Source organism: Branchiostoma belcheri, unplaced genomic scaffold, assembly GCF_001625305.1.
Source record: "Branchiostoma belcheri isolate BF01 breed outbred unplaced genomic scaffold, Haploidv18h27 scaffold184, whole genome shotgun sequence".
Taxonomy (NCBI): Eukaryota; Metazoa; Chordata; class Leptocardii; order Amphioxiformes; family Branchiostomatidae; genus Branchiostoma; species Branchiostoma belcheri.
The window spans coordinates 276,373-296,443 of NW_017803313.1; the positions used below are offsets into that span (position 1 = coordinate 276,373).

The window sequence follows — 20,071 nt, forward strand, 5'->3', positions numbered from 1 at the left end:
TGAGTAACTATACATGATAGAATTTTTATCAAACATATACTCATTTATTAGTTTCTTTGTTATAATTGATCAGGATTTTTCCCCATGGAGACTTTCATCAAAGACATTTTAAGAAAGGAATCCTGAATTTTGTTTGTTGGAAAATCTACCAACCTGCGGTGTAGAGTCTGTCCATTAATCATTACTCCTGATGGAGGTAGTCCCTTCACAACCAGAATTACAGGCCGGCCTTGTCCTAAGAGATACATATTTTTACCAAATTAAGGCCCTATACATGTATTGTTTGTGATATCTTTAAATTTCAATTTCAAGTAGATCTTCCCATGGCAAAATCGTAACTGCGAACCAAGACACCACTCGCTTCTGTGTCTATTTTACCACAGAAAGATCTGCTAGGAAATTAGCATATTGGTCAATTTTACTCACGCAAAATTAGTATTCTTGGGATATTTGATGTTCCCCTTGGCATACACGTATAAATAGGATACACTATGTTGTAAGGACAGTTCACTTTCTTAGTATTGATGATGAAGTTAATTATAAAAATTGAATAACATATTCACCACACTTACCCACAAGATATGCTACTTCCACCATGGCTGCCACACCCCTGGTCACATCATCAAACACAAACAGTAACAAGTCTGCAGCCTGGAGAAACACAGGGTCTTTTCTTCATGCCCTTGTTGCTTCATCATTTGGTAGGTATTCTTATACTAATGATGAACAAGGCATTGCACATTTGTACATGTGTAGAAGGCCTACTACAGGATATCATGTCTGTACATGTGGTGCAGTCCCGCCGACTACGATGGTACGGACACCTTAAGCATGCCAGTGGCTGTATTAATAACATCATTGAACTGCGGCTGCCTAGCAGCAGAGGTTGAGGAAGGCCGAAAAAGACCTGGATGGAGTGTGTGAAGAGAGACATTAGAGAGCGCAGCCTTGCCAGTGTTAACCCACAGGATAGGGCTGCCTGGAGGAGCGGTGTGAAGACCAGTACTACTAGCCGACTGCTGCCGACCCCTGTGGCAGGGACAACAGCAGCAGTATAATCTAATCCTAAGTGAGTGAGTAAGTGACATGTGTGCCCAGGCAGATGTCATGATGTGAGTGAATCTAACCTGACCTTATAAATCAGTGAAACTATTAAAAACCATCATTACTTCATACATGTACATTTGTACCAAGTGGTTTTGGCAAGTCTGTGCCTGTATGTCTCGCATGCGTGTCTGTGGAAGTTTCTAACAGTGCTTATAGATTGATTGATATAGACGGATTGCCTTGTTGAGCAAGAATTTGTCACATCAAATAAATCTCTTGAAAACGCATATCTTCCAAAAGAAAAACAACATGCTCATGCACATGTTTGTTCTATTTGCACGAGCACAATTGTTGTACTTCAAACATGAGAATAACGAGTATGCACATGTGTCGGCTGCAGTTCACATGACCCTCGCAATGCGCCAAAAAAAGAAGGGTTTTACAGGGAGAGAAGCAAACTGATTTTCACATATTTTGTAAGCTGTACCCTGAACCCAAACAATTTTTGTAACTTGTTTGTGCACCCTACTATATGAATTTTACATCGTCACACCTTCTCACTTTGGGTAATCCTTCACTATTATAGAAATCTCCATATATCTAAGGGCAAAAACTGTGTTCAGCTTCTGGTACCTTGTGACAGGCAATGCATTGCGGGCGATACGTGAAACAAAAACTGGAAAAGGTGAAGCAATGATTCCAAGAACCAAAGAATAGAATTGGTGTGGCCTATCACCTAAAGTAACAGACCTGTCTGTTGTGTTACAAATCTTACATGTAGGTACTGGTACCTTCTTGGCCTGGTTTTCCACCTCAACCAGCTCTGGTCCCCAGATTTCATGCACCTTGGAAAATAATGAAAGTTAAATGTCAAACTATATGTTGATTATATGTCATACATTCTGTAATAAATTTCATGTGAATACAAAATTTGGGATATCATCATTCAAATTATAATAAATGATTTTATGATAAAAAAAGGAGGTCAAGTCCATTTTGGGTATATATGTTAAATCCAGGCACAGTTCTGGATTTACATGGACTATCCAAAACCAAGCCTGGTAATGGCTCTGGATAAAGCACAGTTCTAGATACAACAGACTCTGCACCTAATCACAGAATGCCTATTTTTGGCAATGCCTCAGAGGGGTGCCTGCTTTATGGAGCACACTCCTGTTTACTTTGCATTTCCATTCGCGCTGCACACCCTCAAGTCTAGTGACTATCTCTACCAGGGAATAATGCGCAAGAATATAATAATATGGAATGCCAAGTTAATCTGGGGCAAACATCGAAGTTAGATACAGGCACAAACAAGCAAACCAATGTGGGGTCATGTGGCATAAAACGTGGGGTCGTGTGGAGTGCTTGACTCGGAACCAAGAGGTCCTGGGTTCGAGACCTGACATGCCACCAATTGTGCCCTTGGGAAAGGCACTTTATATGACTTTCCTCACTTAACTCAAGTGAAAATGAGTATTGTCTATCCTGTATTTGTTTCTATGGCCCTGTTTACACGTGAGTCGTTTTATGTGTCGAGCGTGCATGCACATGGCGCGAGCTGTACGACACATTTTTCAAGCATGTAAACATGCATTCTCAAACAAATTTTTGTATAATTAAATCTTTCTCGAGATAATTTTGTATATCAATTTAATCTGGACATGCATTGCTACATGGTTAACTTTTGGGTGACAATATACACTTGCCTGGAGAACAAATCCTTGACTTGACATAAGAGGAACTATAAAATGTGATAAAATAAAGGCACCTACTGGATCAAAGTATGTCAGCCCATACTGCTTAAGCAGTGGGATAGCAACATCCTGTCTCCATGTGGAGGGGACACAGGAGCCTCCCAGGAACACTGAAGTGAAATCAAACAAGTCATGCTATAATAGCTCCTTGGGTATCTTGACCCTAGGATACTGAGACTAAGAGTGCTTGTACATATGTATGTTGAAAACAATTCATACAACAATCTTAAGCTGATGTAAACCTCATTTGGTGAGTCACATGATTTTCATCCTAGTTCTTACAATTATTCCATCTTTCAATGCAATGGTATCATTAAAAGTTCAAAATTCATTGTTTAAATTTTGAACCAGCCTGGTGTGTTGACTTCATGGCTCCTATCGTACCATTTTGGGCCATAATAGGATGTCTAGGCCTGTTTTTATTTTTTTATTTTTTTCGCCCGCCCGCTCCATTATTTTTGTAGAAATATCTGTTAACCAAGAAATTAAATTGGTGTGGCCTGAGGGAACATTGAAAAATACCAATAGGCAATAACATTACAACATTATGTTTCCCCTGGAGAATTAGATAAACAAATAAACCAAATCTTCTTGACAGCAATGCTGCATTTAACATAGTGATGTACTAAAGGTTGCTACCAGCAATCAGACTTTGGAAGCTCAAATCTGTGCAGATCCTGAGGTAAACATACAGTATAAATTAATTATGAATTCAAGTAAAATAGTAAATAAGTTTGTTGGCACATACCTTCAAATCTTGACATGGTACCTGGAATGAGGAACAAATACATGTACATGTGAGTCAAACCATCTCATTATAATATTATGCTTAAAGGAACAAGGAGATCTGTTTTGACCTGGGCTACATTTTTATTTAACATTTTAAGAATGCTGCTGGGCATAGTTCAACTGGACAGTGTTGAAACTCACACAGATGACATGCTATGAATAACGTCCTACTAAAGGGGCACCTACATGTACAATGGCTGTTTCTTCACAGTCTCAACACTAACAAGGATTTGGTTAAAAAAATAGCAGAATATAAAGTTACAATTGGATTCTGCTCACTTGATTTTTGTCTCTTCAGGACTTTGTGCTTGCTTTTTATTTTGTCTGTGGCGAGTGGAGGCAACGAGCTGAAATGTGGTGAGACATATAATATTAGAACAACAAAAAAGTAAAACATAGTTACCAGATATGTATGTGAAGGTTAGTTATCCAGGAAGGACTCTATTCTGTATTTGTATTCATTGGCAATAATACAGAGAGACACGGTGTATTCTGTATCAGCAGATGTACTGGCCTGACTGCGGACCAGATCACCTGACAACTGAAGGCCAGAGGGTGGTCCGACCCACAGGAGGGCTGGAACGATGCGAAATACACCGTCATATTTTATTTAATACCATGTCATACCCACCCCAGAAAACACACATTTCAATGCAAAATATGCCAAAACTTTGGTGTTCTGAAACAAAAAAATTACAACATTAATTTTAATGTCCAAATCCAGTATTCAAATTTTCCAAAGCAGTGCACTCAACGAAATGGAAGCTTTTGGAAGCCTGTGTGATTACCATTACAGCCCTGTGTGATGCTGGTAGTTATCACATGGACCAGAACACCTGTATTGATCATTATTGCAGAGCAGATACAATATTGTACATGTAGTAGATTAATCAGTACAATACACACTAAAAGGCAATCATTACATCATGAAGTAAGATTTAAGACAAGAGAACATACCTTTCTCTTTCATATTTTTCCTTCAGCTCGGAGACAAAGATGCAGAACTCTCCAAACAGAATGTGGTCTCTTGATTCACGGTTTGAACATTCAGATGCACACAGGATCATGTCACGCACTGAAGTCACAAAAACCATCCCTCACTCAAAAACAGCCTACATTTATTCATTTCTATTCATCTAATAATAAAATATACTTAATATATGTGAAATTGTTCCAGACTGTAAGGATTGCACCACGCCCACCGTGAAGGACACCTGCTCTTTTTTACAAGTTAAATGCAATTGATGATGATGAAAATGTATTTCATATACATATAACGTTATACACACGCGTCTGAAACTGCCGGGACATCGGCTACGTGTACGGAACCTGTCAGGTACATTACGCAAAACTTTGGGTACAAATTTGCTGCAGTACTGGCTCAATGGAACATATGGACAGCCGGGCAATTTTTTATTGTGTGTCAGACTTTGTGAATTTGTACATGGAACACTACACAAAACTTTGGGTGAAAGTTTGCCGCACTTAACCAGCTCCACGGAACCTACAGACCACAGGGCAATTTCATGCATGTGTTGGTGAATTTGGCTCACTGGTTGAATTTGGAGCCACACAAAACGTCCGGGACATTACCAGTTTGTTGGATTAAGATGATCAAAATAAGATGGTTATCATAAACAACAAGCAAATTGATTTGACGGCTATTTGACAACGTTTCTTGGCAAAGCTTTAATTTGATTTTTGACAAATTCTAGAAATAAGATTTAATCAGGCTAATCATAATGCAGTCCATGACTGGAAAGTTTGGAAGATGCTATTTTCCCCCTTTCACTAACCTTGGGCTCTGGATGGATATAGGTTGACTTCATTAAAAGCAGCAGTTATATTTCCAGCCTCCAGCTTGCCTGTTCCACCATCGTACTTCTCAAAAACAGTCAGCAACGTCCTACAAAAATGAAAAAATATACACAAAAAAATAACCTCTGATCATGGCACAAAACCATCCAGTCAATATTGTAATATTGACACTTTGCCATATCACAAAAAATGGTATATAATTTATGTATATAATTTAATAACATGTGAACTTGTACGTGTATAATACTGATTGAATTAGATGAGATTAGATTAGTCTAAATGTAATCTAAAGTACACACTTCTTGAAGGCCACCTACGATTGATCAAGCATTACAATTAACAAAACAACTTGCCTTGTCCTGTCTCCATAGACAATGTTTCTATTCCTTATCCAATTTGTGGTGCTGTCGTCTGTTTTAGAAAACAGGCTTGTGATGGCTGACCAAAGAGCCATGGTCTCCTGGAGGCTTCAGGATGTCACCTGTGCAGTTCTGGGCGTCTATCTCCAGCTGATCATAAGGAAGACTGGTACTAACATTTGATACACTGAAATATAATGGAAAATGTACAAAATTCACTTTTTCCACACTACCAGTAGTGCATCCTGTAGTGTTTAAAAAACAGCAAGTTGAAGTAGGTGGAAGGGGACACAAAATGGACTATTGCTAAACTGCAATATTTTTAATCAGATTTTATCATTTTATTATTGATAAGGATATGGTTATCACCAGTATCTTCCTGTCAAAACTGCAAGAAAAAGTATTTTTCATCATCCTGTCAATAGCCCTGGTGTTATTTGAAACCAATGGTTTTAAGACACTTGGTGGCTTGTTGTAGTACTGTAGCAGAAGTTCCAGTTATCTAGTGATCTGGACATGCTAGAGTCACAAATTTTACATGGAAGATAACTTTGTGCTCGGGAAGAAGTGACCCACATTTCTGTATCTGTATCTGTATCTGTATCTGTATAGCCGGTATAACCGCCTTTCGGCGTAACACACCAGCTTCGCAGGCACGCGGCGCGGCGGCAGCTGGCTATATTACACTGATCGACTTGTTACACCTAACCCTTGAACTTCAAGCTCTAGACATTGTTTAAAGCTATGTATTGACAATGCCCGTACTGTACTTGGTGACAGTGAGTTCCAATCTGCGAGAGTTCTAGGAAAGAATGAATTCTTGAACACCTCAATCCTTGGTTGATAACTCTGGTACTTGAATGCGTGACTATTTCTTGTTCTCTTCTGGGCTGGTATTAGGTACTTAGTAGTTGGGACATCCACCAGTTTATTAGTCATTTTGTACATCATGCATAGTCTAGACATCTTTCTTCTGTCTTCCAGTGAGGTCCACTGTAGGTTTCTTTTCATTTCCGTGACACTAGCACCTCTTACATAGTTGTTCATACAGAATCTTGCAGCTTGATTCTGTACCCTTTCCAATTTGTCTTTGTCTTTCTTTGTATATGGATCCCATACTGTCGCAGCGTATTCTAGGTTCGGTCTTACAAGTGACGTGTATGCAAGTGATTTTACTCTAGTTGGACATGCCCACAGATTACGTTTAATCACTCCCAATGTCTGTTTCGCCTTAGTTGTGATATTATTAACATGTGCACCCCACTTCAGTCCGCTTGTCAGCGTGACGCCCAGATACGGATGGTTGCTAAAGCCTGACCACAAAACTGGTAGCTAGTTGCATGTGGTGTTTGTTTGTTTATGTGCATAATGTAGCATTTTTCGGGATTAAACTGCATGAGCCATTTGCTTTGCCATTCTTCCAGGGTGTTCAGGTCTTTTTGGAGAAGTTGTGAGTCGGTCTGTGTAGAAAGCTCTACATACAATAGACAGTCATCGGCAAATAACCTCACATTTGAGTCAAGCTGATCTGGTAGGTCATTTATATACAAGAGAAAGAGTCCCCCTAGCAGCTTGTTCTGCAAATTCAGTTGTTTAAAAACTCGTAAAGGCAGCTACATGTACCTGATATCATGAGTCATCATCACGGCTAGGTACCGGTCTTGAGAAATAACGTTATATATGTAGTTAGAGTACGCTACCGTACTGTATGCCAGATAAAACCCAGACCCAGTGTGGAGCCATATAACTGTTACATGATCCTGACAAATACAGGACTCTGACACTACTTGAGACTGTTGAAAGGGGGGAGGGGTTTTATAAGTCCTGATGAAGGAGACTAACCCGAATCGTAAGTCTAACCCTAGCCTTGAACAATGATCCCAACTCTAACCCTGTAACAGTGGGGGGGGGGGGGCTAGATCAATTTCGCATCCACATAGCCTAGCGGCGACCAATGGGTGACCAGCATCCGCTCGCGCCCACTTTGCGGGCGATTCCATTCGACAATGGGGTTGAACAGCATCCTTCTGTACCGCGGCGCGGCAGGTAATCTGAGTCAGATAAACAATGTAAGAATTTGTGTATTTGGGGTGAAAATAATGCAAGTACCAAAGTAACGGGTTCCTTTCTCAGCACTCGGTATACAGAGGTGAGGCGGCTTCCGTCCTCGATCTCCAGTGCCGAAGGTACGTCAACACTTGGTGTCCAGTGTCGGCGGCTTCAGCGCTCGTAACTTGGAATCGGCAAATCAAACCTTGTCTTTAAAAAGGGTGTCGAGATGCTGCCACACCTTTTCGAGATCATACCGCCTGGGTAACAAAGTTTAATCGGGACAACAAGGTTATCGGTACTCTCGGACAGGACTGCACGGCCTCTTTTCTTACATTTTCACAGACAAAGACTTGGCCTAAGATACTGTACTGTACGCCGCGCGGCCGACGTAAGCACCACAAGCACTGAGTGCCGAAATGGTTTAACTCGGCTCGGTAGTTATTTTGCTCCAACTACATTTGTATTCAAAGACACAGAATTTCAGAAAACAATTTACAAATGTATATCTTGAACAAGTTTAATAAACATCTTTTTCAACTATATCTTGCTAAAGCGCGGGTTGTGGGTGTGGCCGAAATGCTGCCCGCCTATTGGTCCCCGCTAGGCTGGCTTGGATGGGAAATTGAGGTTCCGGGGGGGGTGGGTGGGGGGGGCGCCTAACAGCAGGCCTTAAACACCTTCTTCTTGATACTAGTTCTCTCGAAAAACACCTAACTGGGGTATCACTGAGAGGGGTGTCACCTGACCTCGTATGTGGGAGCTCAAGTATTTGGCTCAACACCGCGGTGCACCGGTGAGTGCGGAACCTAAATCTCCAAGCAGATATTTGGTTGGGGTAGGACAGTATCAAATTGGCCAGTCTGTAACCATCGTAAGTCATAGGCCAGTCTGTAATGGTTACAGACTGGCCTATTTGAGATCCATACTGTCTTACCCCCACCAAAGATCTGCTTGGAGATTATGCGGAACCCGTGATACTTCGGTACCCTTGCATTCCGTAACTTAATTACCTGATATCCCAACATACCTGAACTCCAGTGAGTCTACGGCATGTGCTGTATCGCTTCATCCTTTCAGACGCTTATTTTGAGCCCATTTCGACGGAGCTGAAAACCCCCTTCCTCCTCTTCCAGGTTTGCAAGCACGTTCGCAGTGGTGAACTTTAACCTATGACCTGGTAGCTCCGCGGAGCTGCTCCAGTTGACCCCTGTAGCTCAGGTATTCTGACGTACAAACGACAGAACTGAGCGTGAGGTGTCAGATCAACGTCGAAACAAACGCGTTCAGTCACACTAAGCAAACCTGTAGGTTTGACAGTAAGTGTAACTGGGAATTCCTGCATGTTCTGAAACGTTTGACGCGGGTTGAGGCTCGGTGAAACTGTCATTATCCGCGGATTTGCCGCCCGTGAGGTTGTTCACTATCATGTGACGTAACATCACCAGTGTTATGATCCAGAAATAACATACGACAAGTTGTTCTGACGGGACGCGGGGACAGTTTTCTTACACTACAGTACAGACAGAGTGTGGAAGATGCCGCTGTTCGGCCCTAAACAAAGCAAGGAGGGGAAGAGGAGGATGGAACATAAGATGACCCTGGTATGTCAGGTTACGTGTTACAAGTACCATATTTTTTTAGTACACAGAATTTGAACTAGTAGAGCGAAAGGTACCCATCTCATTAAGGCACACATGTTGTGGTATACGTGTATTATGATCAAATTCAGTATCATCTGACAGTTTGTTGAAATCAATTACAAAAGAGCGTGGCTATTGACAAGCACTCCCGGTGTCCAGATATAAAAGTTAACTGTTACATGTAACCATTATAATTAATAAGAAATATTTTTCCTTATTGACACTCCCAGGTAGCCTGGGTGCATATCATCCTCTGTAGTATTCGCCCACTCCCTAATGTCGCTAGCTACCATGGAGTCTGGACTTGCTGACATATGTAACATCTGGAATCTGAATATTCGTCCGGATTTTGAACGAGTGCGCTGATTGGTCCTACTCGACTAAGCCCTTTTTTGGGTGTGTAACGGATTTACATATTAGGTAACATCTACGTTAAGATAGATCCTTACATAATTTTCATCAACATGACCAATGTCGAACCGAACGCTAAAGCGCGCTTGATACAGCCTGAGTGTAGAGGCTTTCCGTGATCATGAACATGGCTGACACACAAGCTGCTCAGCTCTCGGAGCTTGATGTTGACTCCACAGTCACGTCCGTTTTGGACGATTTAGATGGCATATCATCGCTCAAAAATGAAAATTTTCATTCGCGAATGAAAGGGCCTGGTAAAAATAGATCGCCCAGAAAAAAAGGAACACTCGCATGAAAATCTATGTTTACAAAAGGGCAAAGCTAAAAATCACACGAATAATGAAGGCCTGCCATTGGCCATCGCCCCTGAGGCTCAGCCAATCAAATGAAGCCTTGCTGCTTGCGCTATCTCATTATGTGACATCATCACCAGATGTTACATATGTCAGCAAGTCCAGACCCAGTGGTAGCTAGCGACATTAGGGAGCGGGCAAAAACTATGGAGGATGACACCTACCCTGCATCTGCTTGGAGATAACTTTATAGATATGCCACTTAGTAACAATTTAACTTAACATTCCTGAGTAAGAACAATTTCAGTGTTCGAAATACTTTTTTTCAGGTACGTGCAAAATTGCACATTGGCAAAATTTTTAGGTGCAATTTGAAAAATTTATGTGCAAAATTATATTTAGCCTTGCATCTTTAGGTTTGCAACTGTTTTACTGTGTATTAACCTTCTTAGCCTGCCGCTGCATATAGAAGTTTTAGTATACATTAAAAAGAAGGGACCAAACAAAACATGAACAATGCTAGTATCATCTGTGTTTATAAAAAAAAAAGAACACACAAAAAAAATTTGTCGGCATTAGCTTCAAAGGACGCCGCTAGTGACTTCCGGCCCTCTCACTCGTCATACCGGGGTATCATGTCACGAACACTACAGTTGGAACTTCCACATCTTATACGGCACATAAAGAAAATTTACCAACAGTATGCGAGCAATAAATTTCATTTATTTTGCATATTTGTTTACCTTGAATATCGTGCATGATATAAGGAAAAATACTGCTTAGAAAAAAACAACGTAAATTTTTGCTTCTTGGCGCTCCCCTCCCCCTCCTCTAGGGGCGCGTCGTCAACATCGGCCGTGGGATCCTCGGAGACGGTGGACCCGGTGGCATCTCCCGATCCACCGCCCCCGGCTGCACCAGCCTCTGGTCCACCGCCCCCGGCTGCACCAGCCTCTGATGCCGGCTGGGCCCGTGAAAAGAACTTGAAAATCGACCCCTTCTTCATGGGCCCTTCTTCATGCTGGGAAATCCGAAAACTCTGTTTTTCACCGAATTTCACCGAAAATTGGACGAAAAAGCCGACATTACTCTGCCGTAGGACTTCGTCCCACATCGGGCAACAAGTTTCGCGGGTCTCACCATATTTGGTAAATCAGCTACGTAGGCCTTCGTGTCTTGCCATATTTGGTAAATCATTACGTAGTGCCTTCGCGTCTTCACCTGGGGACGAGAGCAGCTTGTTCCCAGGATGTACAGTAAGGAAAACAATATGGCTGCCATGCGCCCAGCGCGATGCCGACACAGCAAGAAACTTGGGAGATACGCAGTGCAAACATGATATATCGGTATTTTCCAGGTGCAAAATTGCACATTCAAAATATTTTTAGGTGCAAATCTTGAAAATTACGTGCAATTTGCACATTGCACCTTTGTATTTCGAACTCTGAATTTAGTTATTCTAATAGATTCACCCAAATCTCCAACAATCCCCTTCGAAATCTTGACTACACAGCCAAAGTAAATGGATTAAAATCGTGTTTCGTTGAGGCTTTATTTAAAATTAGATTTGTTTCTGGAATGTATTCTGCAGGCCAAGTCCAGCCCGGAGCCTTCCTATGACTTGTCTGATTGTGAGTTGACAGAGGTAGGTCATGAAAAAATGGGTTTTATCTTCTCTGACATGTTGAAATACTGTAGATCACTTTTTTTGGGAGAAAAGAAATAAGAATCTGGGCTTACATGTAAGCTTTATTTTTGTACATACCCACTGTAGACTAATACTTCTGTTGACTGCATGATGTGTACAAATTACATATTTTCTGCTCTTGACTTTGTGAATATCAAAAAGTCTGCTTGATCAGATGTGTGTTTCTTAAGGGTTTATAATGACCCGCCTGATCCTTGGTGTATAAGGTGTGATAAAGCCTTTTCAGGTATAAAAGACTGTAACCACAACCACCAAGAAAGTGTAATGAAGGAGGTGATTTTTTTAAGGGGAGCAACTGACAAGGCTTAAGCTTTATACGCCGAGGATCAGGCAAGCCATTAACGTTATAATATAGTCTATCCAAACTGACACAGTAAAGAGTGACACATTCATGTATTACGTTACAACTTACATACGTCATAACGTTACATAATTAAATTGCATAACAAATTAACTATCTACAGTCACTAACTACAGTCACTCCTCTATCCTCCCAATGGACCTATACCATTATTACATCACAGTTTGTTTAATGAATGTCAGTCAATTGACGTTTATATTGAACAGGGGTGCGTAGCATTAAGTTCACATGAGTTCACTGGCAGTCTTTGGAATGGAATAATGTACATGTGTCATATAGAAACAACACGGGGTATTCCATATAGTCCGAGGTACCAGCCCGACCGCGCGTCGGATCCGTGAGCTGGATCTGTGGTCAGGCTGGGACCGAGAGTGATGCGGAATGCACCGTGTTGTATTTTATTTATGTCATTCCCACCCAAGAAAACATGTCTTTCAATGCAAAATGAGCAAAAATTTGGTGTCCCTAAATCCCAAATAATGCAACAACATCAATTCCAATGTCCGAATTCCGTAATACTATTCAAATTTTCGTATAAGATTAAATGAAAGCGGTGCATGTGGTTAGGGCGAAACACGTTCGAATTGTTCTATGGAACATTTGGTAGTCCGGGCCGTACGCGTAAAGAAGCCCGGGCTGTACCGTAAAGTACGGCCCAGACTGGAACACCTGTATCGAATGTAATCGCGGCCTAGGCATGACTTAAATTGTACTATATATATATGGGGTCCACATGGGGTCACCAGTGGTCATTGGAATACATATTCCATTTGGGTCACCTGCGGCCATTAGAATAAAGCGGGTCTTCCACAGGGGGTCAGCTGCTGTCATTTGTATCAAGATAGAAATAAGTCATAACTATACGTTTGTTTGTTTTTTTGTTCTTGTAGGTACCATCTGGAATATATGCGCTTTGTAAAGTGCTGCAGAAAGAGGTATGCAAAATTGCAGGATAAGAAAATAACTATATAGTAATTGAATATATTAGAAAGGTAGCATTTGCAAGCAAGATGATACCTAAATCTGTTTACCTTTTATTAGTCTAGCCTAATATTTCTACCAAGAAGCACTTGCCAAGGTTTACCACATACCCATATAATAGGTACTGTAACATATATGTCTCGCACGTGCTATACTATAGAGGAGAGAATACCTTTACCATATGATTGTTGTACCCTGACCACCAGACATGTGATTGTTGTACCCTGACCACCAGACATAAAAAAATAGCGAGTCTACATGACAAAATATGTGTATTTGCATATAACCCCTGACCTACATGTAGCATTGCGAGGCCAACAGTTGGCTTATGCACACGCGGAAGTTGCCTGGGAAACCTGCTGAGCTGTCAGGCAACTACGAGCTGTCCTCGGATATTTTCTCACTGTCAGGAAAAGGACTATAAAATCTTCCATCAAAAACACCCAAGATGGGAGACACTGGTCATGTTGCATAAATTTTAAAATGTCTTGGATATTTACATTGGATTTTGTACTTCAGGGTTCCCAATGGTTTTTGCTGCACTGCAGTAATATGACTGTCACAGTGAAATGTTGTTGTACAATCTACATTGTAAGTCATGGATGTTTTTCAGGTACTCTTGCTCCATTCCAACCTCTTGAGCTCTCTGAAAGGAGGTGGTATATTGAAGGATTTGTGTGCTTTGAGGGTAAGTATGCCAATTGCATCTCCACATACTGGTATATATGTACCTGTTAGATGGAGGAACTTTTAGTACTCCGTGAAGGAGGTCATGACCTCCTGGAGGAGTATTGTGGACATTTTTTTTTCATACTTGCAGCTAAAACATAGGGTTCCCTTTGTTTAATCGGCATACAATTTTATACGTCGTCTGCAGGCATGCCTGTGATGATGCATGTAATACTATTTTTATTTTTACTGTACCTATTACCCCTAAATTTAAGAGGCACGTGGGACTGGGTGCAAAAAAAGCATTTCCTTCAGGCAGATACGGATTTTGGCCGTTGATTAAAAACAGCTGTTTCGTCTTTGTTGTCTTCGTTGTATTTCTATGTAATTGAGCATGTGGTGTGTCGATATGTCTGTGATGCTGCACAATTTGTTTTCCTCAATTTTACCATAGCAGTTTTTATATTGAGGTATTCATATTTCTGAAACACCCCTATTTCTGTAATCCTGTGGAATAGGCCGTAGCTTACGTAGCTGTGTGGTAGGCGAGGTTTTGTAAGCAGATATTAGGTGGTTGTCGTGTATAGTCGTTTGCGAGTATATATATCTGGATTGTGACTTCTTGTGACTGTGATACCTTCCATGATACCTTATCAAATAAATGATATGTAAATGAAACATATATTGTTATGAAAGATGACTTTGTTCATCTGTTTAGATTGACATGTTGTTGATCATATGTATTTGCAAAATATAAAACTTCATGAAGAATTGTTGTCTATGGACACTTCTTCCACATTCCACATGAAGAAATGTATTCTTAAAGCAAAGGAACAATCGTGTACATTGGCCACAAGTCCTTGGACCATATGCCAGGACATTTTGGCAATTTAAGTACCTCAAATTTTTATTTCAAATTAAAAAAAAATATTTTTGGTTATAGTTAAAAGCAAAAAAAAAATACATATATCTGTAATCATATCTGTTAAACAAAATGCACTGACAATGTGCATAAAATACTGGTTGCTTACAATATACTATGCACTTTTAATAGTTTTATGCAAAATTGGAGCAGTGTACCTAATTTTGGTCATGGGTGCACCAGTGAACCTAAGTTTTTGTGTAGCTTATGTACATAAAGATATAATACTAGTATGGATATAGCATGTCGTTGACATGTAAATGTCAGCAAAAATACTGTTTTGTATCAACACAAATTTTACCTGGGGCATCCATTCCCAAAAATGAATTTCGATTCCTGATTCAATTTTACATGTGTACATGATCAGGTGTAATCTCTAATTTATAGATCTGTAATTTATACATAGTAAAGAAATATTGAACTTCTTTGTATTTTACTATATATATATATATATATATATAATATATTATCTAAGATTTATAGGTTGACACCAGTGTACTCGACAGCTTTAATAATTGTTGCAGTGGGCAGATGTTTTACTGAATGACATATTAACATGGTTATTAAAATCATTATTCTTTCTTGTTAGGTTCTTGATCTTCACCAGAATAGACTGTCATCTCTTCCAGATGACATCGGTGAGCTGGCCACCTTACAGGTAAGTATGTCATGTCACTAAGGCAAGTCTTTCTAAAGACAAGCTCACAATCACTACAATATATAGATATGATAAGTTTCCATACCTTTTGTTAGATTTATGTGTATCACTGGTAGAGCCAAAAATGTCTATAAAACATCTAACAAACATTCAACATTCTTGAAAGTTCTGGACATTTTTTAAACATTTGTAAGAATGTCTTTCCCAGGTCTTTACAGGGTCTTTTTGGGGAGGACTTGGTTGTTGTGTTTTCCACTGTTCATGAGGTGTCTGTCAGAATGTCTTCAGAAAAAAAGTGTGAAAATTGGCATGCATATGAAAAGCACTGCATAAAGCCAAGACAATTTATAGGGCAGGACACCATTAATTAATGGACAGATGCTAATATCTTTATAAGTACGCATTGTGCGAAACAAAAGACTGTCTCCTATGGGTGTCCCTACCTGACGTGTGAAGAGACTATGGATATAAAATGTCCACCTAATGGGTTACTGGTATTTCGATGTAGTTTTTCAGTAACTATGTCTACTAAATGTTCTCCCGACTGGCCTTTGTTCAGCAATGTCTAAATCATGTCTAATGTCTGTTAGACATTTTATAGCATTTTTGGCTGACAACATCAACATGTGCCGACATGCTGTACACAAATAATCAGCTCTGTTTGCCTTTTTTCAGGTACTAAACCTGGAAAACAACAAGCTGACCAGCCTGCCTGAGGCTGTCAGTAGGCTGCAAGCTCTGCAAACCCTCAACTGCAGAGGTAAAGTGAAATTTCACAACATATGGTATTAAAATCCATGGAAATCTTCATCAATCACCATTTTTATACCCCAACTCAAGGTTTTTGTGCTGATCTTGTACATATAGTAGTAGGCATTCCTGCGTCTTGTAGGACCATGAAAAGTACAGCTTCTACACATCATATTACAATTTTCCTTAGATTGGAGGACGGAAGAAATTGACTCATTGCAGGAAACCCAACATAAGCACCTTTTCTCAAAAAACACAGAACACTTCCAGGTTTTATCTGTTGTTGGCACTTGCCAAGAAATGTTTGTTTTTGTCTTACTCAGAAAACCGTCTGACAGATGTCCACAGTGCCATCGGTAACATGAAGAGCCTCCGGACCCTGGACTTATCCAGAAACAGAGTCTCTGTTTTGCCTAAACAACTGTGCAGGATAAAGACACTAGAGGTAGGTTCTAATCTGAACTACACTAACTCAGACCACAAAGTTCTCCTCATCAGTGTCCGAATTCATCATTGGTTATAGAACTTTGAAATCACCTTGCAAATTGCTTATCTGGGCTTTTTTTCAGTAACATTTTTTTTCAAGATCAAGTGACTTATTAGGAGTAAAGTACCATATGACACAAAGTTGAGGGAGAACAACTTTGCCCTATGTTCTAACAGAACAGATAGTACTTCTGTTTAAGAGCAGTCAGTATTGTTGTCATCAAAATCAAGACATCAACATGTTATAAGCTTATCAAAATAGCCACAATTCTAGTTTGTATCGGAATACAACACAAGAGAGAGAGAGAGAGAGGGAGTAGGAGAGAGAGAGAGAGAATACAACACGGGGTATTCCGTATTGCCCGAGGTACTAGCCCGACCGCGTGTCGGATCGACCAAAGGTTGGAGGGAGATCCGATCCACGGGAGGGCTGGGAGTGAGGGTAATGCGGAATACACCGTGTTGTATTTTATTCATGTCATACCCACCCAAGAAATCATGCCTTTCAATGTGAAATGAGCAAAAATTTGGTGTCCCTAAACCCAAAATATGCAACATCAATTCCAACTTCTAAATTCTGTGTTCAAATTTTTGAAAGTGGTGCACGCGGTTAGGGCAAAATGCGTTATAATCGTTCTATGGAACATTTGGAAGCCCGGGCCGTACGCGTTAAGAACCCCCGGGCCGTACCGCTAGTTATCACACGGGCCATAATACCCGTATCAAACGTAATCGCGGCCCAGGTATGACATAAATATATATATATATAAAATTATATAGACAATATATCCATAGTGTTAAAAAGGTTCTTGAAACCCATGTATACTCCATATTAGACCAGGGAGTGGTCAGTTCAGGTATTTAGTCATACCGCTGCTATTGATTACTGCATGGAAAAACCCAAATGCCTAAAGTAAGTAGTTTCTGGATAACTTTGTTACCTGCTACTAGCTTGCAGTATGTTGGTGCTAACCTAGTATGGGTGGCTGTAAGCCTGTTTCTTGCTGTGGTAAACATGTGCTGTTCCTATCTGTAGAGCCTACTGGTGGATGTCAAACAGATGGTGTACCCTCCCGCAGGTTAGTGTTCCATTGCTACAGTCATGTGCATCTAGCTACATGTAATAATGTATAGGGTTACCAGCTTAAACTCACTTTGGTTCATACAAATGAAATCAAATCAAAAACAGCTGAGATTGGACAGCTTCCCGCTAATACAGATACAGGTTTGAAGTTCAAGGGTTAGGTGTAGTCGATCGGTGTAACTGCTGCCGCGCCGCGTGCCTGTGAAGCTGGGGTGTTACGCCGAAAGGCGGTCATACTGGCTATACAGATACAGATACTACAGCTTCAGACATGTTCTGCCACCCTTCTGGACTGCTGTCAGAAGGCAGGATGATGTCATACTAAAAATCTGTTTACAGGGAGTCAGAACACCCCAGCTTATCCCAGGTTTCCATTAAAGGCTGCACACACTTAAATCTAGTGACTCTCTACCAGGGAATAAATCAGAAGTTACAATGTACATGTATATAGAAATATAATATAATATTATGCTCTACCTACAAGACCAACTGAGTTTTGTTTCTTCAACCTCTTTGATTTTTGTAAAATTAACAGAAAAAAATATTTTACACACCAAACTTATTATTAATGCACAAAATTGAGAATTTTCGTGTATGGTAATTCCATAGGAAATAACATTTTCTGGCAGAAATGACTGATGTTGGCAGAAAGACACAAACCTTGTCAATTATAAGATATTCTTTATAACATTTGTGTAATCCTCCACAGTGTGAGGGGTTGAGTAAAGGGACTCTTTCTACACAACCAAGTCTTTTTATTCAGCTAACATTTCAGTGACTGGTTCACATTGCACTGTAGCACAGGTGCCACTGCTATAGATGCATTCCCAAATGCACAATATTTACGTATCTACACATATGTGTATCATGTAACTGTATCTACATTGCGGTCCCAAACGTACAGGTGTTGGATATATACAAAACTGTGGTCAGTTATCAAACAAAAGCAGTTACAGAGAACAGATTCCACAATGTGGTTCCAACCCTACAGGAATGTATGTACTTGATAGTCATTTAATACAATAATTCTAACTTCTTAAGAATGCGGCCCCAAACGTGACTGAGTCTGTACCCCCCCTCATCCTGGTTCATGACAGGAGTAGATTTCCTGATCCATACAGCCTCCTTAATCCAACATGTACATCTACATGTATTGTCCTCTCTCTGTCTATTAAGCCCTGTCCCAGTCTACTAGTACACACTCACAGCTATGACACTTAATTGAGGATGGCATACTAGTTACTGTAGAATATGATTTTAGTGAAATTTGCACATCAGATTGAAACAAAACTCTAATTACTTTTATTGTTTATCTTCTAACAGAACTATGTGAAGGAGGTACTGCTGAAATAATGAAGGCTTTGTGTGCAGGTAAGTCACATGTACTAATGTACATGTTCAAGGGTCATTCATAAAGTGTTAAAGTAACCTCACCCAGAAACAAAAGCAGAGCTCAAAATTGGCGCATAGCTATAAACTTAGTATTGTGGCAATTCCCTTGCAGCCAACACACTTGAAATTAAAAGTCAAGTCAAAGTTTATTGCACAACGATTGTCATGGTTACAATGTATGGAAAATAATAATTTAAAAGTTACTAGTTGGTATGGGTCTATCATAATGCTACATGTATGGTCAACGGTTACTGTGTTTGACTATATAAAGAACCTTTGGCTAGAAAATATTCAACTCTACACGTACGTTCTACATTACGCTAAACTATACTTATGAAGGGTACAGAGAGCAATTGTACCTAATACAAAACATGTTCTATGACTACTAAACAGATTGTACACTAAGTTACTTGCCAGGAATGTTACAATTCTACATATAAATGCTACGATACGCTACACTACCATGTACTACTTGATAAAGTATGCAATGAGGGGCTGACAAAGTTCTTTAACAACCCTAGTATGATTATTTTATTCATGAGCAAATCACCTGATGTCTGTATTTCATGTTACATTGCATCCCATTTCAGCAAGTGGGGAAGAGTACACGCCCCCCTCCCACCACCTGCTGCCTGTGCTGGATGCTGGGACCAGGTCAGAGGTCACACCTCCCCAGACAGACAAACACCTACTCATACAGCAGGAGTATGACAAGAGCCTACAGGTCTGATATCTACATGTAGTACAGTGATTATGTTTATCGAAGGAAAACATATTTTTTTTACTCAGTTTCTTCCTCCTCCTCTTCTGTTCCAAACACTAACCTCTGACCTGGCCAATGACATGATTTGTTGACATGTGTCACCAAGGTGACTTGGTGTTTGGGTTACA

At 40.2% G+C, this 20,071-nt stretch overlaps 2 protein-coding genes across 2 annotated transcripts in view; one reads left to right on the forward strand and one right to left on the reverse strand.

The window, feature by feature from the left end:
* Positions 1 to 8,991, reverse strand: part of LOC109467612 — a 17,515-nt gene extending 8,524 nt beyond the window's left edge. The window contains exons 1-10 of the mRNA XM_019765627.1: positions 8,850 to 8,991; positions 5,765 to 5,957; positions 5,390 to 5,499; positions 4,551 to 4,668; positions 3,873 to 3,940; positions 3,553 to 3,573; positions 2,823 to 2,914; positions 1,839 to 1,892; positions 573 to 651; positions 154 to 235 (exon numbers count right to left, since the gene is read on the reverse strand). Coding sequence (XP_019621186.1) covers positions 154 to 235; positions 573 to 651; positions 1,839 to 1,892; positions 2,823 to 2,914; positions 3,553 to 3,573; positions 3,873 to 3,940; positions 4,551 to 4,668; positions 5,390 to 5,499; positions 5,765 to 5,865 — 725 coding nt within the window. The 5' untranslated portion in view covers positions 5,866 to 5,957; positions 8,850 to 8,991. The remainder of the gene's footprint in view (positions 1 to 153; positions 236 to 572; positions 652 to 1,838; positions 1,893 to 2,822; positions 2,915 to 3,552; positions 3,574 to 3,872; positions 3,941 to 4,550; positions 4,669 to 5,389; positions 5,500 to 5,764; positions 5,958 to 8,849) is intronic.
* Positions 8,992 to 9,026: 35 nt separating this feature from the next.
* Positions 9,027 to 20,071, forward strand: part of LOC109467620 (E3 ubiquitin-protein ligase LRSAM1-like) — a 15,843-nt gene continuing 4,798 nt past the window's right edge. Inside the window, exons 1-10 of the mRNA XM_019765636.1 lie at positions 9,027 to 9,423; positions 11,761 to 11,814; positions 13,129 to 13,173; positions 13,833 to 13,907; positions 15,400 to 15,468; positions 16,144 to 16,228; positions 16,542 to 16,663; positions 17,741 to 17,783; positions 19,112 to 19,159; positions 19,771 to 19,904. Of these exons, the coding sequence (XP_019621195.1) occupies positions 9,358 to 9,423; positions 11,761 to 11,814; positions 13,129 to 13,173; positions 13,833 to 13,907; positions 15,400 to 15,468; positions 16,144 to 16,228; positions 16,542 to 16,663; positions 17,741 to 17,783; positions 19,112 to 19,159; positions 19,771 to 19,904 (741 nt within the window). The 5' untranslated portion in view covers positions 9,027 to 9,357. The remainder of the gene's footprint in view (positions 9,424 to 11,760; positions 11,815 to 13,128; positions 13,174 to 13,832; positions 13,908 to 15,399; positions 15,469 to 16,143; positions 16,229 to 16,541; positions 16,664 to 17,740; positions 17,784 to 19,111; positions 19,160 to 19,770; positions 19,905 to 20,071) is intronic.